This window comes from Pelophylax lessonae (assembly GCF_965119305.1).
Source record: "Pelophylax lessonae genome assembly, chromosome: 3".
NCBI lineage: Eukaryota > Metazoa > Chordata > Amphibia > Anura > Ranidae > Pelophylax > Pelophylax lessonae.
This window is the reverse complement of record NC_138770.1, coordinates 62,922,374-62,942,075: the sequence shown is the minus strand read 5'-3', so window position 1 is coordinate 62,942,075 and position 19,702 is coordinate 62,922,374. Positions and strand designations below refer to the sequence as shown.

At 46.9% G+C, this 19,702-nt stretch overlaps 1 protein-coding gene across 1 annotated transcript in view; it reads right to left on the bottom strand.

The window, feature by feature from the left end:
* LOC309549724 (L-gulonolactone oxidase-like) overlaps positions 1 to 19,702 on the bottom strand; it is a 229,793-nt gene that overhangs the window by 194,273 nt on the left and 15,818 nt on the right. Inside the window, exons 2-3 of the mRNA XM_082250217.1 lie at positions 17,591 to 17,692; positions 15,428 to 15,553 (exon numbers count right to left, since the gene is read on the bottom strand). Of these exons, the coding sequence (XP_082106343.1) occupies positions 15,428 to 15,553; positions 17,591 to 17,692 (228 nt within the window). The remainder of the gene's footprint in view (positions 1 to 15,427; positions 15,554 to 17,590; positions 17,693 to 19,702) is intronic.

Below are 19,702 nucleotides of genomic sequence, written 5' to 3'. Positions count from 1 at the left end.
GTTCTGGAAAAACGGAAAATTGATATCAAATACTTACCGTAATTTTCCTTTCCTGATGGACTCCATGGCAGCATACGTTCGGGTAGGCTCCGCCTCCTCTCCTACCTCATAGGACCCCACTCCCATAAATCCTTGCTCCCTTTCAGCATCAGTGTTCTGTAACTAGCCTACTCAGGAATTGGGAGGGGACTCCTGCTGCCATGGAGTCCATCAGGAAAGGAAAATTACGGTAAGTATTTGATATCAATTTTCCGTTTTCCTGACAGACTCCATGGCAGCATACGTTCGGGAAATAACTCGCTATACACTCCCGGGTGGGAAGATGCTGAACAAAGAAAACTTTAATTGGCACTGTCAACTGACAAAACTTGAATGCCGAAGTTAACTGAAGATAAAGCAGCAGGTTCAACACAGTAATGTGTAAGGAAGGTATTCACAGATGACCAAGCGGCTGCTTTGCAGATCACATCAGGCGCGACATGTTTAGAAACTGCCCAGGATGTAGCAATGCTTCTGGTAGAATGAGCCGTAATCGCCTCTGGAGGAGCCAAGCCTTTTGCTCTATATGCCCATTGTATAGCCTGGACAATCCAAGCAGCCACCGCTCTTGAAGATGCACGTGTACCTTTCTTATTCCCATGGAGAAGAACAAACAGGAAATCCGATTGCCGGAAGGAGGATGTGGCCTCTAAGTATTGACTCAGAGTGTCTCCCACATCTAAAGGATGGACTAAGGATTCTTCATTTGTTCTGAAGGTAGGCAAAACTATCTCAGAATTTTCGTGGAAGACAGATGTAACTTTAGGGTTTGACCCCAACATAGGGATTAGGACCACCCTGTCCTGAAAAAAGGTCAGAAAAGGCTCTTTGCAGCCCAAATTGTGTATCTCTGAGACCCTCTTGGCAGAGGTGATAGCCACCAGAAATACCGTCTTCAACGTAAGCTCCCTGATGGACATGGAAGCAACCTCTTTCGAAGCAAAGAAGTCCAGGACCAACGGAAGATCCCATTTCGGGAATCTAGGTTTCCTCTGAGGCCTGAGCCTGACTGCGCCCTTAAAAAACTGTTGGATCAGTTGATGTCTTGCCCACTGAATTCCGGTGAAAGCTGAGATGGCAGAAACTTGCACCCGGAGAGAAGAGACTGAGAGGGACAGATCTAAACCAGACTGTAGGAAACTCAATACTTGCTGAATGGTAGGTGCCCCTGCTGGACCCAAACCCTGGGCTTGATGACTCAGAAACCTTGCCCAGATTTTCTCATACACTCTGTTGGTGCTAGCCCTCCTTGAGCTCATAAGAGTGGGAATCACCTCTTCTGGACATCCGAGGGCCTCCAGCCTCTCCCTCTCAAGAACCAGACCTTGAGGTGTAGACGCGCAGGGTTCGGATGTAGAGTAGGCCCCTGCGATAGAAGGTCTGGCCTGAGAGGCAGAGGGATCGGGTCCCTGAAGCTGAGAAGGGACAGCAGAGGAAACCAAGGCCTGTTGGGCCAGAAGGGAACTATCGCTATGACCTCTACTTCCTCCATCTTCAGTCTCCGAAGGAATTGGAGTACTATTGGCACCGGTGGAAAGGCATAGGCAACTTGGAAGTTCCATCTGTCCGTGAGGGCATCCACCCCGAAGGCTCGAGGATCCCTGAACCTCGTGTAATACTTCTGAAGTTTTTTGTTGTGTGGACTCGCAAAAAGATCCACCTCCGGTGAAACTCCTAGAGACAGAACCCAATTGAACACCTCCTGATGGAGGGACCATTCGTTGTTGTCCAACTGGAATCTGGACAGGAAGTCTGCTTGCGTATTCAATACCCCCGGGACAAAGACCGCAGAGAGGTTGGCCAGGTGTTGCTGGGCCCAAGACATAATTGGATCTGTCTCCTGGAGTAGAGACATGCTGCGGGTTCCACCTTGCCTCTTGACGTATGCCACTGCCGTGGTGTTGTCCATCCTGAGTAACACTGAGGCCCCTTGAGTCAGATGGTGAAAAGCCTGGAGGGCTTTGAAGGCGGCTCGTAGCTCTAGGATGTTGGACACCACTCCGTGACTGGCGAAATTCCACCTGCCCTGTGCCACTTCTGACCGGCAGTGAGCTCCCCAGCCGGTACTGCTGGCGTCGGAGGTTATCGTCACCCACGAAATTGGAGCAATTGAGTGGCAGTTGGTTAGATTTGCACGGCGTAGCCACCAAGGAAGACACCCCTTCATGAATGGTGTTAGATAAATAATCTGTGACAGGTTCTCTGTCGTCCACTGGTGGAGAAACCCCTTCTGAAAGGGTCTCAGCCTCCACAGAGCCCACTTCACCATGGGTGAGGTAGCCACCAGAGTCCCTACCACCTTTAGACACTGACGAGCAGTGAGCTGGGAGGCAGCGAGGGCGAGAGCCACCCTGCTCTGGACCACTGGAATTTTCTCTTCTGGTAGAGATATGGTGCAATTCACCGTATTGAACAGTGCTCCGAGAAAGACCAGGGACTGCGTGGGCACCAGATGGCTCTTCTCCAGATTGAGAATCCATCCGAACTCTTGAAGAGTACGAATCACCTGCTCCAGATGTAGCAGTAGCTGGGACCTGTCCTGGGACAGAAGAAGGAGATCGTCCAGGTAATGATGTAACCTGATACCTCTGGTTCTGATGAGAGCCACGATTGCCAATAGCGTCTTGGAGAAGGTGCGAGGCGAAGTCGAGAGCCCAAAGGGAAGACATGTAAATTGCATGTGGACATGATTGACAGCAAATCGGAGAAACTGATGATATTCTTTTGCCACAGGAACGTGGAAGTACGCATCTTTTAGGTCTATTGATGCCAACCAATCTCCTGGGAGAACCGAGTGCTGTATTGTAATTAGGGACTCCATCTTGAATCTCTCTCGACGTATAGATCTGTTGAGATAAGTTAGATCTATTACCGGTCGCCAAGTGCCGTTCTTTTTCTGGACAAGAAAAAGAGGCGAATATACTCCTTGACCCCTTTCCTTTTCGGGAACTAGTACGACAGCTCGTTGATCCAGTAGGGTATCTACATAACTGAGAAGAACCTTCTTCTTTTCTGCTGCAGAAGGAAGGGAAGTTGCGATGAACCTGGGTTTGGGAACGTTGTTGAACGTCCAAGAGTGCCCTTGCGACACAACATTCAGAACCCAGGGATCCTGGATCGAGGCCGCCCAGACGTTCCGAAATTGGAGCAACCTGGCCCCTACCGGAACAGACTGGACGGGACCAACCTCAAAAGGATTTGGTGGCCTCCCGGTCACCGGACGAAGAGCCCTTGGGGCCTTTCTGAAAGGAGGACTGTCTTGACTTCCAGCTTCTCCCATAGGATTTACCTGGTTTGTAGCTGCGCGCTTCCCTAGAACGATTAGCGTTTTGCCTCCTTGGGAAAGAGCGTTTCTGATTGCTTGGGCGTTTGTCCTGAGGAAGAAACCCAGATTTTCCACCCGTGGCCCGGGTTATGGCTGCATCTAGTTTATTCCCAAAGAGGGAAGAACCCTCAAAGGGAATCCTACACCAAGCCTGTTTAGAGGCAGCGTCGGCAACCCAGGGCCGAAGCCAAAGGGCACGTTTGGCCGTAACAGAGGCCAGCATAACCCGGGCCAAAAGGCGAATAGTATCTAAGGAAGCCTCCCCCAAGAAGCCCGCGACCATCTTCAGCTCCTGTATAGGAGAACTTTGGAGCACTTCCTCCGACACTCCTCCAAGAGTATCTTCAAGGGCATTAACCCAAACCTCCATAGCCTTGGAAATTGTAGCCAAAGCCATTGCTGGCTTACAGGCCATGCCGGCCGATAGGTATGCTCGCTTAAGATCAGCGTCAATCCTCCGATCCAAAGGATCTCTAAATGATGCTGTATCCTCCATTGGGAGAGTGACGTGTTTCGCCAGACGCATCACTGCTGCATCCACACTAGGAGATGACTCCAAGTATTTCACCTTTTCCTGTTTAAAAGGATAGAGCTTCGCTACTTTAGTGGTCATGGAATTTTTCCTTTCCACTTTGCTCCATTCTTCCGACATTATGTCTCCCAGTTCCTCTAGAAATGGGAAATTTAAACGCTCTTTGCATAACTGCTTGAAATATTTCTTCTGCTTAGGAGAAGAGACAGCAGGATCCTCCCAGTCAAGGGCCTCTCTCACCGCTTTAACTAACGGAGACACGAGGGCAAATTCAAATCCAGTACCGGAGTCATCCGAATCGGAATCGGACTCAGACGGGAGGATAGATGTATGGCTGGGTTGGGAGGACTCAAACGGATCCTGAACCGACAAATCTCTGTCAGGAGAGCGTGACGGACCTGCAGAAGTGCTTGGCTTATGCAAATCAGCAAGAGAGTCCTTTAAAACTCTGCGTACCACCTCCTCAATATGTTTGTCCGTTTTTTCCCTTTCACCCGTAGCTTGGGTATAACAGGGTTTGCACAAAGAGGAACCGTCTGGTATCAGGGTACGGCAACCCCAGCATTTTTTCCCCTGCGGGCGTTCTGAGCTGCCATGGTGCGAGGAGGAATGATGCTCACGTCCCCTGCTGTGGGAGGAGCTGCGCTTAGACTTAGATGAGGAGCGCTGGTGTTGCGTATTTGCATGACTGTCTTCGCTGCGTGTGCGGGGCTGTTGATCAGACCTAAGAGAGCTGAGACAGACATATACAACAAGCCATAAGGAAGATGAAAGAAAAACAGACATTTAAAGCTGATAAAACCAGCACATACCTAGAAAGAGCAGGCTGGCCACTAGGGGGCGGCGATGAGTCCATTGCTCCAGTAAACACAATGGTGCACTATTCAGAGATAGGAATCCTGATAGGAAGAGGACATAACATCAGACCCATCTACCCAGAAGCAAAACCCCCAGAGGATGGAACCTTCTTACCTTGACTACAGGACCAGAGTCTGGGGGAGGCTACCGGAATGCCGACCTTCCCGCCAGCTCCGGTCTAATTCTGAGTTTAAATAGACCGCCAGGCCGTAACACGCCGTATTGCGCAACCGCGCGTGACGTCAGACCGCACCACTGCGCATGCGCGGCGACTCCGATACTCGGAGCGTACCGCGCATGCCCAGAAGCGCCGAACAACCCGGAAGTAGCGGCAAAGACCGTGGCGGCGGCCAAGAAGCACCATAAGTAAGTACTAAGCCACAGAACTAACGAAACCTGAGCAATAACTGACAGAAAAACACCCTAGACACGAGCATAGACAAAATAAAAGGCACTAAAAACGAAAGATAAGCATAAAAATGAGGAAAAAGAAATGGTCCCATATAAGGGCTTACCACCCTCCGATAGCATAACCGAGTCCAGGAGACGCAACACCGGCTTGTGCCTTCAGGCAATAAAGGGCCACCCGCAGCAGCAGGGCTCTCTCGGCCAAACCACATAGCTCCAGCTAAGGGTCTCTTCCATTGCCCCTCCATACCCCGCTAAGAGCCAGGGCTTATCGGAGACTCCAAAACTCAGTCTGCCACCGATATACAGGACCAGATAGTAGGAACATCAGACATATGTATGAGGAGGACGAAAAAAGAACACTGATGCTGAAAGGGAGCAAGGATTTATGGGAGTGGGGTCCTATGAGGTAGGAGAGGAGGCGGAGCCTACCCGAACGTATGCTGCCATGGAGTCTGTCAGGAAAGCAGCTTTTATTTGAGCATGGAAGTCTCACTTTAAAGCCAAACTGTATTGAAGCGCTTACCCGGCTGAAGATAGACAGGCAGGGCAGCCATCAGGGGGGGACAGCCCATACACATGTAAGGGGCCCAGGCGCTCCGAGGGGCCCGGCCGCCCAGGCCCCAACCAAGGAGACCGAGTAGTTGCAGCTGCAGTAACTAGCAATTGCTAAAGCATAGCGGCTGCAGAGTAAGCCGATGCAGCTGAAGGGATGTCTCTTTGCTGGATTGCGTTGTCTCTTTGCTGAAAATATGAGGCTGTCTCTTTGCTGGATTGGGATATCTCTTTGCTGAATATATGAAGCAGTCTCTTTACTTGGTTGGGATGTCTCTTTGCTGAATATATGAAGCAGTCTCTTTACTTGATTGGGATGTCTCTTTGCTGAATATATGGGGATGTATCTTTGATGGATTGGATTCATTTTCATTTATTAAGTTGTAAGAGTGTTAAAATAGAAGTGGGTGCACTGAAGGACTCAGTGGGATGGCCAGTGGACGGATTCGGTGGGACGGCCAGAGGGCGGAATGTTGGTGGTCAGGCCCGGTGGGGCCCAGGCCTTAAAGCGGAGTTCCACCCAAAAGTGGAACTTCCGCTTTAGGGAGTCCTGACCCCCTGTCATGCCACATTTGGCATGTCATTTTTTTGGGGGGGGGGGAGCGGGTACCTAGTTTTGACAGGTACCCGCTCCCACTTCCGCTCGGAGCGCCGCGGCGCCCTGAACGGAAGTTCACCTCTCCCCCTCCCTCCCTGCAATCTTCTGGGACACGTCAGAGGTCCCAGAAGATTGCCGGCCAATCAAGACGCGCAGCGCGACTCGCGCATGCGCAGTGGGTACCCGGCTGTGAAGCCGCAAACTGTCACAGCCGGGTTCCCACAGCAGTGATGCCGGCGCCGAGGGAGAGGATCGAGGCTTCGGGGCGGCCGCATCGCTGGACCGTTGGACAGGTGAGTGAATGGCTGGAACTCCGCTTTAAGCTGTGTAAGGGGCCCCAAAATTTCTGATGGCTGCCCTGTAGACAGGTACTCCGAGTAGTATAGAGGCTGCCAGTCTCCCAAGCACAATCCCACTTACACCGACAATTAAGGCGAAAGCCCCGTACACACGGCCGTCTTTTGTCCAGGGCTGTCGTGTCTGTTGAAAACTGCTAAAGACTGCACACGAATTTTGTCGGCCACCAACAGCCGACTACAGAAGTGATGTCATGTGATGGTTAACTTTCCTTGTCTTTTTTCTTCTCTGAGCATGCTCAGTCTTGCTAATCGGCTGTTTATCGGCCGAATTCTCTACTGACTGGTGAACAATCGGCCGTTCTGGTGTTGGCATACAAAAATTTTTATGCCTGCACAACAGATTCTGTTCGGCCGAAAATGCGCTGTCGGCTGTCTGAAGCATAATACTAACAAGCCTACAATCGGCCGAACGGTCGTCGGCCGAATATTTACGGCCGACAATCGGTACGTGTGTACGGGGCTTAAGTCTAGGGAATGTCTTTTTAGGGGTATTTGCTAAACAGGAAATTTACCGGAGAAAAGTTTAGGGTCATTGAATGCTCAAAATGATTAGTAATCACAGGAGGACAAACTTCCCTCTAATCTTCCCAAGAGAAGCTTTTTTTGGGGGTAGCAGGGTATGGCTAGTATGGCGACTACCTTGCAACAGCAGTCCATAAAGCAATCTCTGGCAACTGGTTTCCCACAGACACTTTACCAACTATCAGTACTGGTGAAGTCTTTAGTCACTAAGGGTTTTTTTTTTTTTCAACTAAAACTGGAGAGTGCAAATTCTGGTGCAACTCTGCAAATAATCAGCTTCCAGATTTTATTGCCAAAGCTTAACTGAACAAGCTGAAATTAGAAGCTGATTGGCTACCATGCACAGCCGCAGCAGATTCTAAGTACTCCAGTTTTAGTAAATCTACCTCAGTGTCCCAGTAGCTGTCTGCCCCCCCCCCCCCCCCCAGCATCCTCAGGCATATCCCCTATGGAGGAAATAAGGATCCAGTTTTCAGTCCAGGACTCACAGTTAGTGCCTTTCAGCAAGGGTACTTCTTTGTGCAATTAATTTCAGGCCCTCGGCCCAACAACCGCTGAGGCCCAAGTAGCAATCTCTTGTCTCTCTGGCTATCCCCTAGTGGCAACAGCACCCAAGGAGACTGGAAAATGTCCTTGATGAGGAAAGAACCATCTCCTCTGGATGTCTCCTTCCAGGGATTGGTAAGGGCATGATAAATATTCTGCTGATCATTTGAAAATCCTTTCTATGCTCTGGAATCTTCTTCCAGAAGCAGGAGGAAGTAATCAAACTCAGGAATCCTGATCAGACCCAAATGATCAACATGCCTCAACTGTATGTAACCCCCTCTAGTGTGCTAAGAGTGTAGATAGTTTTTTTTCATTTAGAATAGGTAAATTTGTTGAGACTTGGCTGGCAGCTAAGCCTGTCTGTGTTTTTTCCTGGGTTGGGCAAAGATCTGGGGAGAGCTGGATGACTCACAGGCAGCATCACTGAGAACTCCCCCCTACTTCTAAAACTTACTGGAAACTTCCAGAAGAATGGGAGGGGAAGTAAGGCGGAGCTGCGTGGAGTATTCTGAAGGCCCTAGAAGGCACGGGAGCAAGGAGAGGACACCGGAAGAACAGTGCCAGGCAAGTCTCCAGGGGGACAAGAACCAGCCAAGAGGGGTGGTGAGTGACACGCAGTCAGGTGGACTGGGAGGCATGCCTGAGAGGACTGGGATGGGTGCAGAACCAGTCAGGAGGACTGCGGTGACATGAGCAGTGGAAAGGGGCAGCTGCAGCCAGGAAGGAGGTACTGAGAGCAGTAGCCACAGATAGGACTGCTAGCACTAAAGACTTCCATTTTTGCTACACCATAGGGGGCCTGCGGTCCCTACCTGCAAAGGGCATTCATTGAGATTCAGCTGAGACTGTGCTGGATCTGAAACCTGAGCTAGCTGGTCTTGGGAGGGATAGTCTGCAAGCAAGTGTGTGCTGGAGGTAGAAGAGGAGAGAATGTATATACTGGAATGTATATTGTTCAAGTCCCTACATCGATCAAATGGGCATCCCATATGCACCTTTCCCCATTCAAATTCAATTCCCCTAAATAAATAAAAAAACAAGCAAAGTTGCAGGGACTGCTTCTTGTCTCTGAGTGACTGGAAATTCGTGTGCCTGGCTTTGCAGGGTGGGAGACGACCACATTCACCAGCAGTCCCTATGGGGGTAGCACTACATGTACTAAGGCTTTTCCCAACCTGGCTCATATCTGGGCACAGACTCACCGTTTACATCACTACAGAGGGTTCTAGCTGATACGGACCTAGCACCTGATGACCACATTCTCTGTAACCACACTCTCTTCTAGGACAGAGCAACCTAGTGGCAGACAAGCTAACTGCACCTGTTTACACTCTGCCTGTCATTAAGCTTTAACCACTTGCCGACCTCCGCACGACTATTTACTGCGGCGGTCAGCCCCTCACAGGCAAAGCGACGTAGGACTACGTCGCTAGCCTGTGAGGCTCTAGGGAGCGAGCGTGCGCCGCCGGAGGCACGCTCCCGCCCGCCGTTCATTCATGGACCCCCCCGATGTCCACCGGGCACTCGCGATTGTCTGTTACAGCGGGAGAAAGGCAGGCGGCTAATGTAAACAAAGCCGCCTGTCATTCTCCCCTGTGTAAGAATGGAGATCATACGGTTCTGCTATGTAGGACCGTTGATCTCTGTTCTTACACCTCAAGCCACATCCAATCACAGTTAGAAGCACGCCCCTAGGACACACTTAACCCCTCCTTCTCAAATAAATTTAACTCCTTCCCTGCCAGTGTCATTTTTACAGTAACAGTGCATATGTATAGCACTGATTACTGTAGTAATGTCACTGGTAGCCCCAAAAGTGTCAAAAATGTCAGTCAAGGGTCCGATCTGTCCGCCGCAATGTCGCAGTCCCGCAAAAAAAAACGCAGATCGCCGCCATTACTCTTTAAAAAAAAAAAAAACAACAAAAATGACAAAAATCTTTCCCTTAGTTAGTAAACGCAATAACTTTTGCGCAAACCAATCAAAATACGCTTTTTGCTATTTTTTTTTTACCAAACATATGTAGCATAAAACAAATTGGCCTAAAATGTTAAAAAATTTTGATTTTTACATTTTTTTTTGGGGAATTTCATATAAAAAAATGTGAAAAATATTGTTATTTTTGCAAAATTGTAGCTCTTTTTTTGTTTATAGCGCATGATCAAAAAATCGCACAGGTGATCAAATACCACCAAAAGAAAGCTCTGTTTGTGGGAAAAAAAGGACGTCAAATTCGTTTAGGTACAGCGTCGCACGACCGCACAATTGTCCGTTAAAGTCACGCAGTGCCGAATCGCAAAATAGGCCCTGGTCAGGAAGGGGGTAAAATCTTCCGGGGCTTAAGTGGTTAAAAATGGGAGTTCAATACCACTTTAAAATTTCCCCAGCCAAATACTGTTTAGTCTGTTTTAGAGAAAGGAGTTCACATGTTTTTTGATTAGTTTGGGTGGGTGACCAGTGACAGTATTTTGGTTATTCCACAGAAACCAATTCCTGAAATTGTTGCAGAGGTCCTCAACAACTTGTTCCCTTAAATGACTTTGATTTCCCATAAGTGTAACATCTAGAGTCAGGTTTCTTTCAGATTGGTATCTGTAAAGGTATATTTTACATGGCTCTCTTCCCTGTTAATACTATTAAATATTGACCAGTTCTTTGTGGGCTGTACTAGAGATTCGGACATGGTCAATCACTTGGGTTTTAGCGAGCTCTGCATTTTCCAGAGCTGTAGAGCAATCCATCTGCCTGTCCTCAGAGAGCTCTAAATCCTGACATTAAAACCCCTCACTAGTCAATTAGACTGTTATTATATATATATTGTACATACATACAGTGCCTTGAAAAAGTATTCATACCCCTTGACATTTTGTCACGTTACAACCAAACATGTAAACGTATTTTATTGGGATTTTATGTGATAGACCAACACAAAGTGGCACATAATTGTGAAGTGTAAGAAAAATGATAAATGATTTTCAACATTTTTTACAAATAAATCTGTGAAAAGTGTGGCATGCATTTGTATTCAGCCCCTCTGAGTCAATACTTTGTAGAATCACCTTTCCCTGCAATTACAGCTGCAAGTCTTTTTGGGGATGTCTCTACCAGCTTTGCACATCTAGAGAGGGACATTTTTGCCCATTCTTCTTTGAAAAATATCTCAAGCTCTGTCAGATTGGATGGAGAGTGTCGGTAATCAGCAATTTTCAAGTCTTGCCACAGATTCTCAATTGGATTTAGGTCTGGAATTTGACTGGGCAGTTCTAATACATGAATATGCTTTGATGTAAACCATTCCATTGTAGCCCTGGCTGTATGTTTAGGGTCGCTGTCCTGCTGGTAGGTGAACCTCCACCCCAGTCTCAAGTCTTTTCCAGACTCTAACAGGTTTTCTTCTACAGCCCCGTACATACGAGTAGAAATACGGCCAGGAGATTTCGTCCGACGACCGATCTGCCGATTTTCGGCTTGTTAGTATGATGCTTCCAACAACCGACTTCGACTTTTCAGCTGAAAAAATCCTGGTGTGCAGGCTATAAAATTTTTGTCAACCGTCAAAACACGGCCGATTTTCATCTCATTAGTACAGATTTCGATGGGGAAAAATCTTATGAGCAAGACTGGGCATGCTCAGAGATGAAAGAACACAAAGAAAGCAATCCAACACATGACATCACTTCTGAAGTAGAATTCTGTCGTGTGGGAAAATTTGTGTGCTGTCTAGAGCACATTCCAACCAACAGACACCACTCTGGACAAAAGACGGACGACCGGTCGGCGGAAATTCGTTGAGTGTGTACGAGGCTTTAGATTGCCCTGCATTTGGCTCCATCCATCTTTCTATCAACTCTGACCAATTTCATCGTCCCTGCTGAAGAAAAGCATTCCCACAACATGATGCTGCACCTCCATGTTTCACAGTGGGGATAGTGTGTTCAGGGTGATGTGCAGTGTTAGTTTTCCTCCACACATAGTGTTTTTCTTTTAGATCAAAAAGTTCAATTTCGGTCTCATCAGACCAGAGCCCCTTCTTCCACATGTTTGCTGTGTCCCCCCACATGGCTTCGGGCAAACTGCAAATGGAACTTCTTATGGCTTTCTTTCACCAATGGCTTTCTTCTTGCCACTCTTCCATAAAGTCCAGATTTGTGGAGTGCACGACTAATAGTCGTCTTGTGGACAGATTCTCCCACCTGAGCTGTGGATCTCTGCAGCTCCTCCAGAGTTGCCATGGGCCTCTTTGCTGATTCTCTGATGAATGCTCTCCTTGCCCGGCCTGTCAGTTTAGGTGGACGGCCATGTCTTGGTAGGTTGCAGTTGTGCCATACTCTTTCCATTATCAGATGATGGATTGAACAGCTCTCTGTGAGATGTTCAAAGCTTGGGATATTTTTTTTATAACCTAACCCTGCTTTATACTTCTCCACACAATTTTATCCCTGACCTGTCTGGTGTTTTCTATGGCTCTCTGAGGACTTCACAGAACAGCTACATTTATACTGAGATTAAATTACACACAGGTGGACTCTATTTACTAATTAGGTGACTTCTGAAGGCAATTGGTTCCACTAGATTTTAGTTAAAGGTGTCAGAGTAAAGGGGTGTGAATACAAATGCACTTTTCACATATTTACTTGTAAAAAAATTTAAAAACCATTTATCATTTTCCTTGCACTTCACAATTATGTGCCACTTTGTGTTGGTCTATCACATAAAATCCCAATAAAATACATTTACGTTTTTGGTTGTAACATGACAAAAGGTAGAAGAGAAGATTTTAAGGGGTGTGAATACTTTTTTACTTCTATTATTTTCAGGAATTAAAAATACAAATTTTATTTTATTACATTTTGTTTTAGTCAAGTAAATAAGAAATATGGCATATCATTTTTCAGCCAGTAGATGGAGCTCAAGTCTCATTTTCCCATGTATACTAGGTTAAGCTTAGCTGTTTTGCTTAAAGTATAACTAAAGGCAAAACTTTTTTTTTTCTTTAGTTTTGGATAGACTGGAGAGGGATTAGAACCCCTGCTAGTTTTTTTTGCTGTCTGCGACACTGTTAGGGAGATTCACCCTCTCTATTTGTCCTGTTTGCCATTACCCCATGAAGTGAAATTAACAGAAATTCCCATATTTTCAGTTGTCACCAGAACAGTAAACAAGGGGAAATCTTTCAATGGGGACACTAGGTCTAGTGACCTGGTGGGCCCCAAGGAATTCCTATAATTTGCAGGGATTTCCTCTCACTTCCTGTTTTGGCTATGGGACAGAAAATTAAGGGAAATTTCCCCAATGGGACATAGATGGAAAAGAAAAGCCTGACTGGGGTTATAGTCCTCCCTTACTTTATCCAAAATGAAAAAAAAAAATTGCCTATAGTTCTACCTTAAAGGGTAAGTTCACCTTTGTAATAACATGTAGTATACAATAAAGGTCATATACTTGGTATGGGTGACGTTAACAGAATGCCTTTTATTTTTCTCAATGAATGCAAGGGGTCCTCTGATTGGATGAAGTGAAGAGGCGGGGCAGTGGGGCAATAATTTTCATCCAAATCTGGAAGACAGAAGTGATCACTGTAGTATTGGTGACTACTACAGTGACTCGTTGTATATGAGCAGAAGAATGCTTGTTCCTTATATGTTGGAGGCATGTCAACATATAAGGAACCTTAACCTAGATCACGGGTGGCAAACACAAGGCCGCGGGCCGAATCCGGCTCGCCAGGCCTTTTCATGCGGCCCGCGGCTGCCTGCCACCTCTGCCGCGCAAAATATACATCCTCCGGCACCCTCTGAGCGCATGCGCGGACGGCCGGCCGGCCGGTCTCCAAGGACACATCTCACGCTTCCTCTCCTGGCGGCGCCGCTGTGTTTGTGCGCATGCGCGGCCGGCCGGGCATGCGCACAGCTCAATCTGCCGGTGCCGCTAGGACAGAGGGAGCGTGAGATGTCGCCTTGGAGACCGGCCGGCCAATCTCCTGCTCTATCTCCTCAGTCCCTCTAGCGACGCCGGCCATTAGTGTCAGTGCCTTTTTTTTTTTTCCTGTCAGCTAGCTGCACCCTGAGAGCGGGCTTTTTGCCCAATACACAGGCAGGGCTTGTACCAGAGCAGGGACAGATAGGAAGGTAGGATAATGCACAGATGTGAGAGAGTTTTTGGGGGGGGGGGGCCGGGGTGGGGTGGTGAGGGCTGTGGAGGCAGGTAGGAGGATGGGAGTAGAGCGCACTCCTAAACCACGCACGCCAAAACTCCCCACGCAACCCCGCACTCCATGCGCAGTGCACTCCTGAACCCTGCACTCCGTACCCAGCGCATGCCAAAACTCTGCACGCAACCCCGCACTCCATGCACAGCGCACTACTGAACCTGCACTCCATATGCAGCGCACTCCTGAACCCTGCACTCCGTACCCAGCGCACGCCAAAACTCTGCATGCAACCCCGCACTGCATGCGCAGCGCACTCCTGAACCTGCACTCCATATGCAGCGCACTCCTGAACCCCGCACTCTGTATCCAGCGCACGCCAAAACCCTGCACCCAACCCTGTACTCCATGCGCAGCGCACTCCTGAGCCCGCACTCCATATGCAGCGCACTCCTGAACCCCGCACTCCATACCCAGCGCACGCCAAAACTCTGCACGCAACCCTGCACTGCATGCGCAGCGCACTCCTGAACCTGCACTCCATATGCAGCGCACTCCTGAACCCCGCACTCTGTATCCAACGCACGCCAAAACCCTGCACCCAACCCTGCACTCCATGCGCAGCGCACTCCTGAACCCGCACTCCATATGCAGCGCACTCCTGAACCCCGCACTCCGTACCCAGCGCACGCCAAAACTCTGCACGCAACCCCGCACTGCATGCGCAGCGCACTCCTGAACCTGCACTCCATATGCAGCGCACTCCTGAACCCCGCACTCTATATCCAGCGCATGCCAAAACCCTGCACCCAACCCTGCACTCCATGCGCAGCGTACTCCTGAATCCCGCCCTCCGTACCCAGCGCACGCCAAAACTACAGATACCACCGGCCCCTTGAGGGCAACTGTACTGCTGATTGCGGCCCCTGATGAATTTGAGTTTGACACCCTGACCTAGATTTTACTCAGACTTCCAAGTCTCTCTCAATGGAAGCCTTCTGGCCAGGCTTCTGGGAAACCACCCATGGTCTACATGAATATGATTTAAAGAAAGTTAATTTTTATCCATCGAGCAATGTTTTATAAAATAAAGGGACCTCTTAATTGTATTTTAAATTTTAATACAAAGGTGAACTAAATCTTAAAAAAGAAAGCCTTTTGTTCACAGAGCTCAATAGCTAAGGCTCACGTTTGCAAAGACAAGCCTGAATGACTTCAGACAAGGGAATATGGAGATTCAATTAGACAGACAGTCTGAAAGCAAACAGCTTTTGTTAGATTTACAAAAACTCATAATGCTTTGTGACTGCAATGCCATGGGTGCAGCATTTTTGATGGACGAGATACACTTAGGTAAACAGTACAATATTTCAACATTTGAGCTTGAAAATGCACTATAGAAATAAAGACTTGTTTTATTTAGGTGAGCAAAGGGCAAAAAGTGAAGTCATCTCTAACTTGTTGGCCAGATTTCCCTGCTCATACACCGGACTGTGATCACATTACAAAGGTTATATATTGCAGATGGTTTTACCTTCAAAATTTTATTCATTTTATCCAGTCGGATCATGAAGTCATCTGTACAGGCAATATCCGATGGAGAGTGTCCTCCTCCCACCACTTTCACTCTCTTACTCCTCTGCCTGGCGAGATCTAGAATCTGCAGGAAAAGGTGAAATGTCACAAATGGCTACTTCCTTACCAGACTTGACTTTTCTGCACTTTTAAGATGAGCTCTTCTCTAACAAAAGCAACCCTTTCCTAATAAAGACATTTGTAAACTACCAGCAGTAATTTAAAGTAAGCTCTTTCTGCTGCCTCTATTTACCTCTCAGTTCCCTTTTTAGTGCCCGAGGGCCCTTGATTCCCTGGGAACTATGCAAATTCCACCTTGGAGAAGGAAAGTCAATGACAGGCCCATCCCCTTTCACTTCACCGTTGGTCACTGAGCCCACCCATGAGGTATAAGGGCCAGGGTTTTAGAGGGTATCTGCTTTGCCTTTTTCCCGAGTAACAGTTCAACTTCCAGACACCCCAGTGGAGATTCATTTACACTTATTTATTTGGATTGGATGTTCTCAGTCACAACAAAGGAGAATGTGTACCTGAAAGTTGAAGGCATAGAAACACTATGAAAAGTAAGCAATGTTTTCTAAAAAAAAAAAATAGTATTGGATTATTTATGTGGCCACTTTTCCTTAAAAAAAAAAAAATAGGGTGCTCAGAGGTGGGAAGATACACTATATTACCAAAAGTATTGGGACGTCTGCTTTAACATGTAAATGAACTTTAATGGCATCCGAGTCTTAATCCGTAGGGTTCAATATTGAGTTTGCCCACCCTTTGCAGCTATAACAGCTTCAACTCTTCTGGGAAGGCTGTCCACAAGGTTTAGGAGTGTGTCTATGGGAATGTTTGACCATTCTTCCAGAAGTGCATTTGTGAGGTAAGACACTGGGGTTGAACGAGAAGGGTTGGCTCGCAGTCATCACTGGTATCAGAGGGAGGAAAAGTGTCCTATCATTGGTATCAGTGGGAGGAATAGTGCCCCATCATCGGTGTCAATGAGAGGAATGGTGTCCCATCATTGGTATCAGTGGGAGGAATAGTGCCCCATCATTGGTATCAGTGGGACGAATAGTGGCACATCATTGGTATCAGTAGGAGGAATAGTGCCCCATCATTGGTGTCAGTGGGTGGAACAGTGCCCCATCATTGGTATCAGTGGGAGGAATAGTGCCCCATCATTGGTATCAGTGGGTGAAATAGGGCCCCATCATTGGTATCAGTGGGAGGAATAGTGTCCCATCATTGGTGTCAGTGGGAGGAATAGTGTCCCATCATTGGTATCAGTGGGAGGAATAGTGCCCCATCATTGGTGTCAGTGAGAGGAATAGTGCCCAATCATTGGTATCAGAGGGAGAAATAGTGACCCATCATTGGTATCAGTGGAAGGAATAGTGCCCCATCATTGGTATCAATGGTTGGAATAGTGCCCCATCATTAGTATCAGTGGGAGGAATAGTGCAATAGTGCCCCATCATTGGTATCAGTGGGGGGAACAGTGCCCCATCATTGGTATCAGTGGAGGGAATAGTGCCTCATCGCTGGTATCAGTGGGAGGTATAGTGCCCTTATTGATGGTATCAGTGGGAGAAACTATGCCCCATCATTGATGTTATTGGGTGGTATAGTGCTCCAAGGTCCAGATAAAGGCAGGCAAAGGGCTACACATGGTCCCTGGGCCACAGTTTGGAGACCACTGGTGTAAATCACGGCCACCACAATCCACGGGGCACTATTCCTCCCATTGACACCAACAATGGGGCATTCTTTCTGCCCACTGGGCATTTTCTGCTCCCATGCCACCGTCCAGCCCCCTTAACACTTGAAGGACAGTAAGCTTGCACCTTGTTTGGAAAACATTTAACTAGACATGGTTCCCCAGAAATCAGACCCAGAATGAGCAGTTTAGGGGGTCCCAGTGAATATGGGTAGAGTGTACATTGGGTCAGCAAAGGTGGAGGAGTCTAAGCCATGATGGTTCATAGCCAGATAAAACTATCCCAACATAGACCATGTCCTTTCCATCTTTATCAACACTTAAATGCTAACTCCTCTTGGGATATGTAAGAGGTTAAACCAAGGTGGATCCTTCACCAGTTGCCCAATGCTAATAGTGCACTCCTCTCCTTACCTCTTTCACTTCCTCCGCACATGTTGGTTGGAAGTAAAGCTCTGGGCTTGATCCGTAGGTCTGTGCCCAATTCTGGAATTTGAATCCTGCTCTTCCAGCCACCTGGAAAAAAAAATGGGAGATAGACATCCTACATTTTACCAGAAATATTCAAGGTAATTCAACATTGCAGTGCTGATAGCAAGGTGAACTAAAGAATCTGGGGATTAACACGTTTGAGGTACTGTAGATACGAGCTGACTGAGTTAAGTAGTTAGCAGGTGGTTCCGTAGGGAGTAAGGAAGGAATCACTTCCAATGGGTTGACCCCAACTGTGTGTAGTAATGATGGACCCCGGAAGGGGGTTTGGGATGCTACCTTTCTGGTACGACAGATCCATTGCTTCATTGAGAAGTGCTTAAACGAGGAGGGAGGAGCTCCTAGGAATTAATTCAACTCTTGATGTAGGATTACAATCATTTATTGAGAGTATAAAAAATCTACAGACTGATGCTCAAAGACTTTTGTGTCCTTTCAATAAAAACATTGAACAAGAAAAATATCTACAGACTGGACCAATGTGTTTCGGGGACATTTTCTCTTTCTTCAGGCTGTTGGGATGCACTTATGGAAAAATATAGGACGTTAGTACCTAAACTTCTTGCAGCTGCCAAGTGTTGGCTTGTAGCGATGCAGAAGCAGCAAACCAAGCAGAGGCAGCAAAGCTTTCAGTTGTTGGAATTGCCTTCCAAGAATGATTTAATTTTCCTTATATTTTAAAGGCAAAAGTAAGACAAAAATAGAAAAAAAGCTAATATTAGGAACAAATTGAATTTTGTGATCTGTCTGCTTTATCATAAAATACGAAATCATGTTTCGGAAATACAGCACTGTGACTTTATTTACAAAGTACTTTTTTGAGTTATTGTTTTTTAACATGAAAACAGAAATGCTAAAATATGTAAAATAATAATAATAATACTAACATATGAATGAGTTAAAAAAAATTGCAGAAAGATTAGCTAAAGTGAAAAAGGCAAGAAGATATTAAAGGAAATTAAGGCTAATAAACATTATTTAGGGGGGATTAAAAAATATTAGTCAAAAATATTAGTCAAAAATTGATAAAATAATTTGCCTTTTTTTTGTGTGGAGAGTGCAACACAACAGGAAGTGAAAGGAAATCTCTCATAAGTAAAGCATTCTTTTTGGATCTCTCCTTCAAACTATTTCTGTTCTAGACGGCAAAATTAACCTCTTGCCGATCCCCTGCTGCAGAAGTACTGGCTGCGCAAACTGACGTACAGGTACATCGGTTCGCGGAAGCGCTCCTGGGGGCGCACGTGCGCCGCTGGAGGCACGCGTGCAGGCCCATTAGACAGCGGGGAAGCCGATCCATGGGGCCGGCGGCCGCGATTGCCACCAGCCGTGATTCTGCCCGGGCCCCTTGCAGAGCTGATGGAGCCTGGGTCGGTACAACAGGGCTGGTTGCACTGCCCTATCTCTGGAATGAACACAGAGCGCCTGTGATCCTCCTATTTAGGATCACAGGTCTCTGTGTTGATTCCACAAGTCCCTCCCCCATACAGTTAGAAACCACCCCCTAAGCTCACACTTGACCCTTTGATCACCCCTGGTGTTAACACCCTTCCCTGCCAGTGTCATTATTACAGTAACAGTGCATTTTTTTTTAGCACTGATTACTGTAGAATTGTCACTGGTCCCCCAAAAGCATAAAAAATGTCAGTTAGGGGTCCGATCTGTCCGCCGCAATGTCGCAGTCCCGCTAAAAATTGCAGATCGCTGCGATTACTAGTAAAAAATAAATAAATAAATAAAAATGACATAAATCTTTCCCCTAGTTTGTAGACGCGATAACTTTTGCGCAAACCAAGCAAAATACGCTTATTGGGATTTTTTTTTACCAGAAATATGTAGCAGAATACAAATTGGCCTAAAATGATGAAACAATTAGATTTTTATATTTTTTTTTTTTTATTATTGGGAATGTTATAAAGCAGAAAGTGAAAAATATTTTATTATTTATTATTTTTTTTTTTTTACAGAATTGTCGCTCTTTTTTTGTTTATGTCGCAAAAAAAAAAAAAAAATTGCACAGGTCATCAAATACCA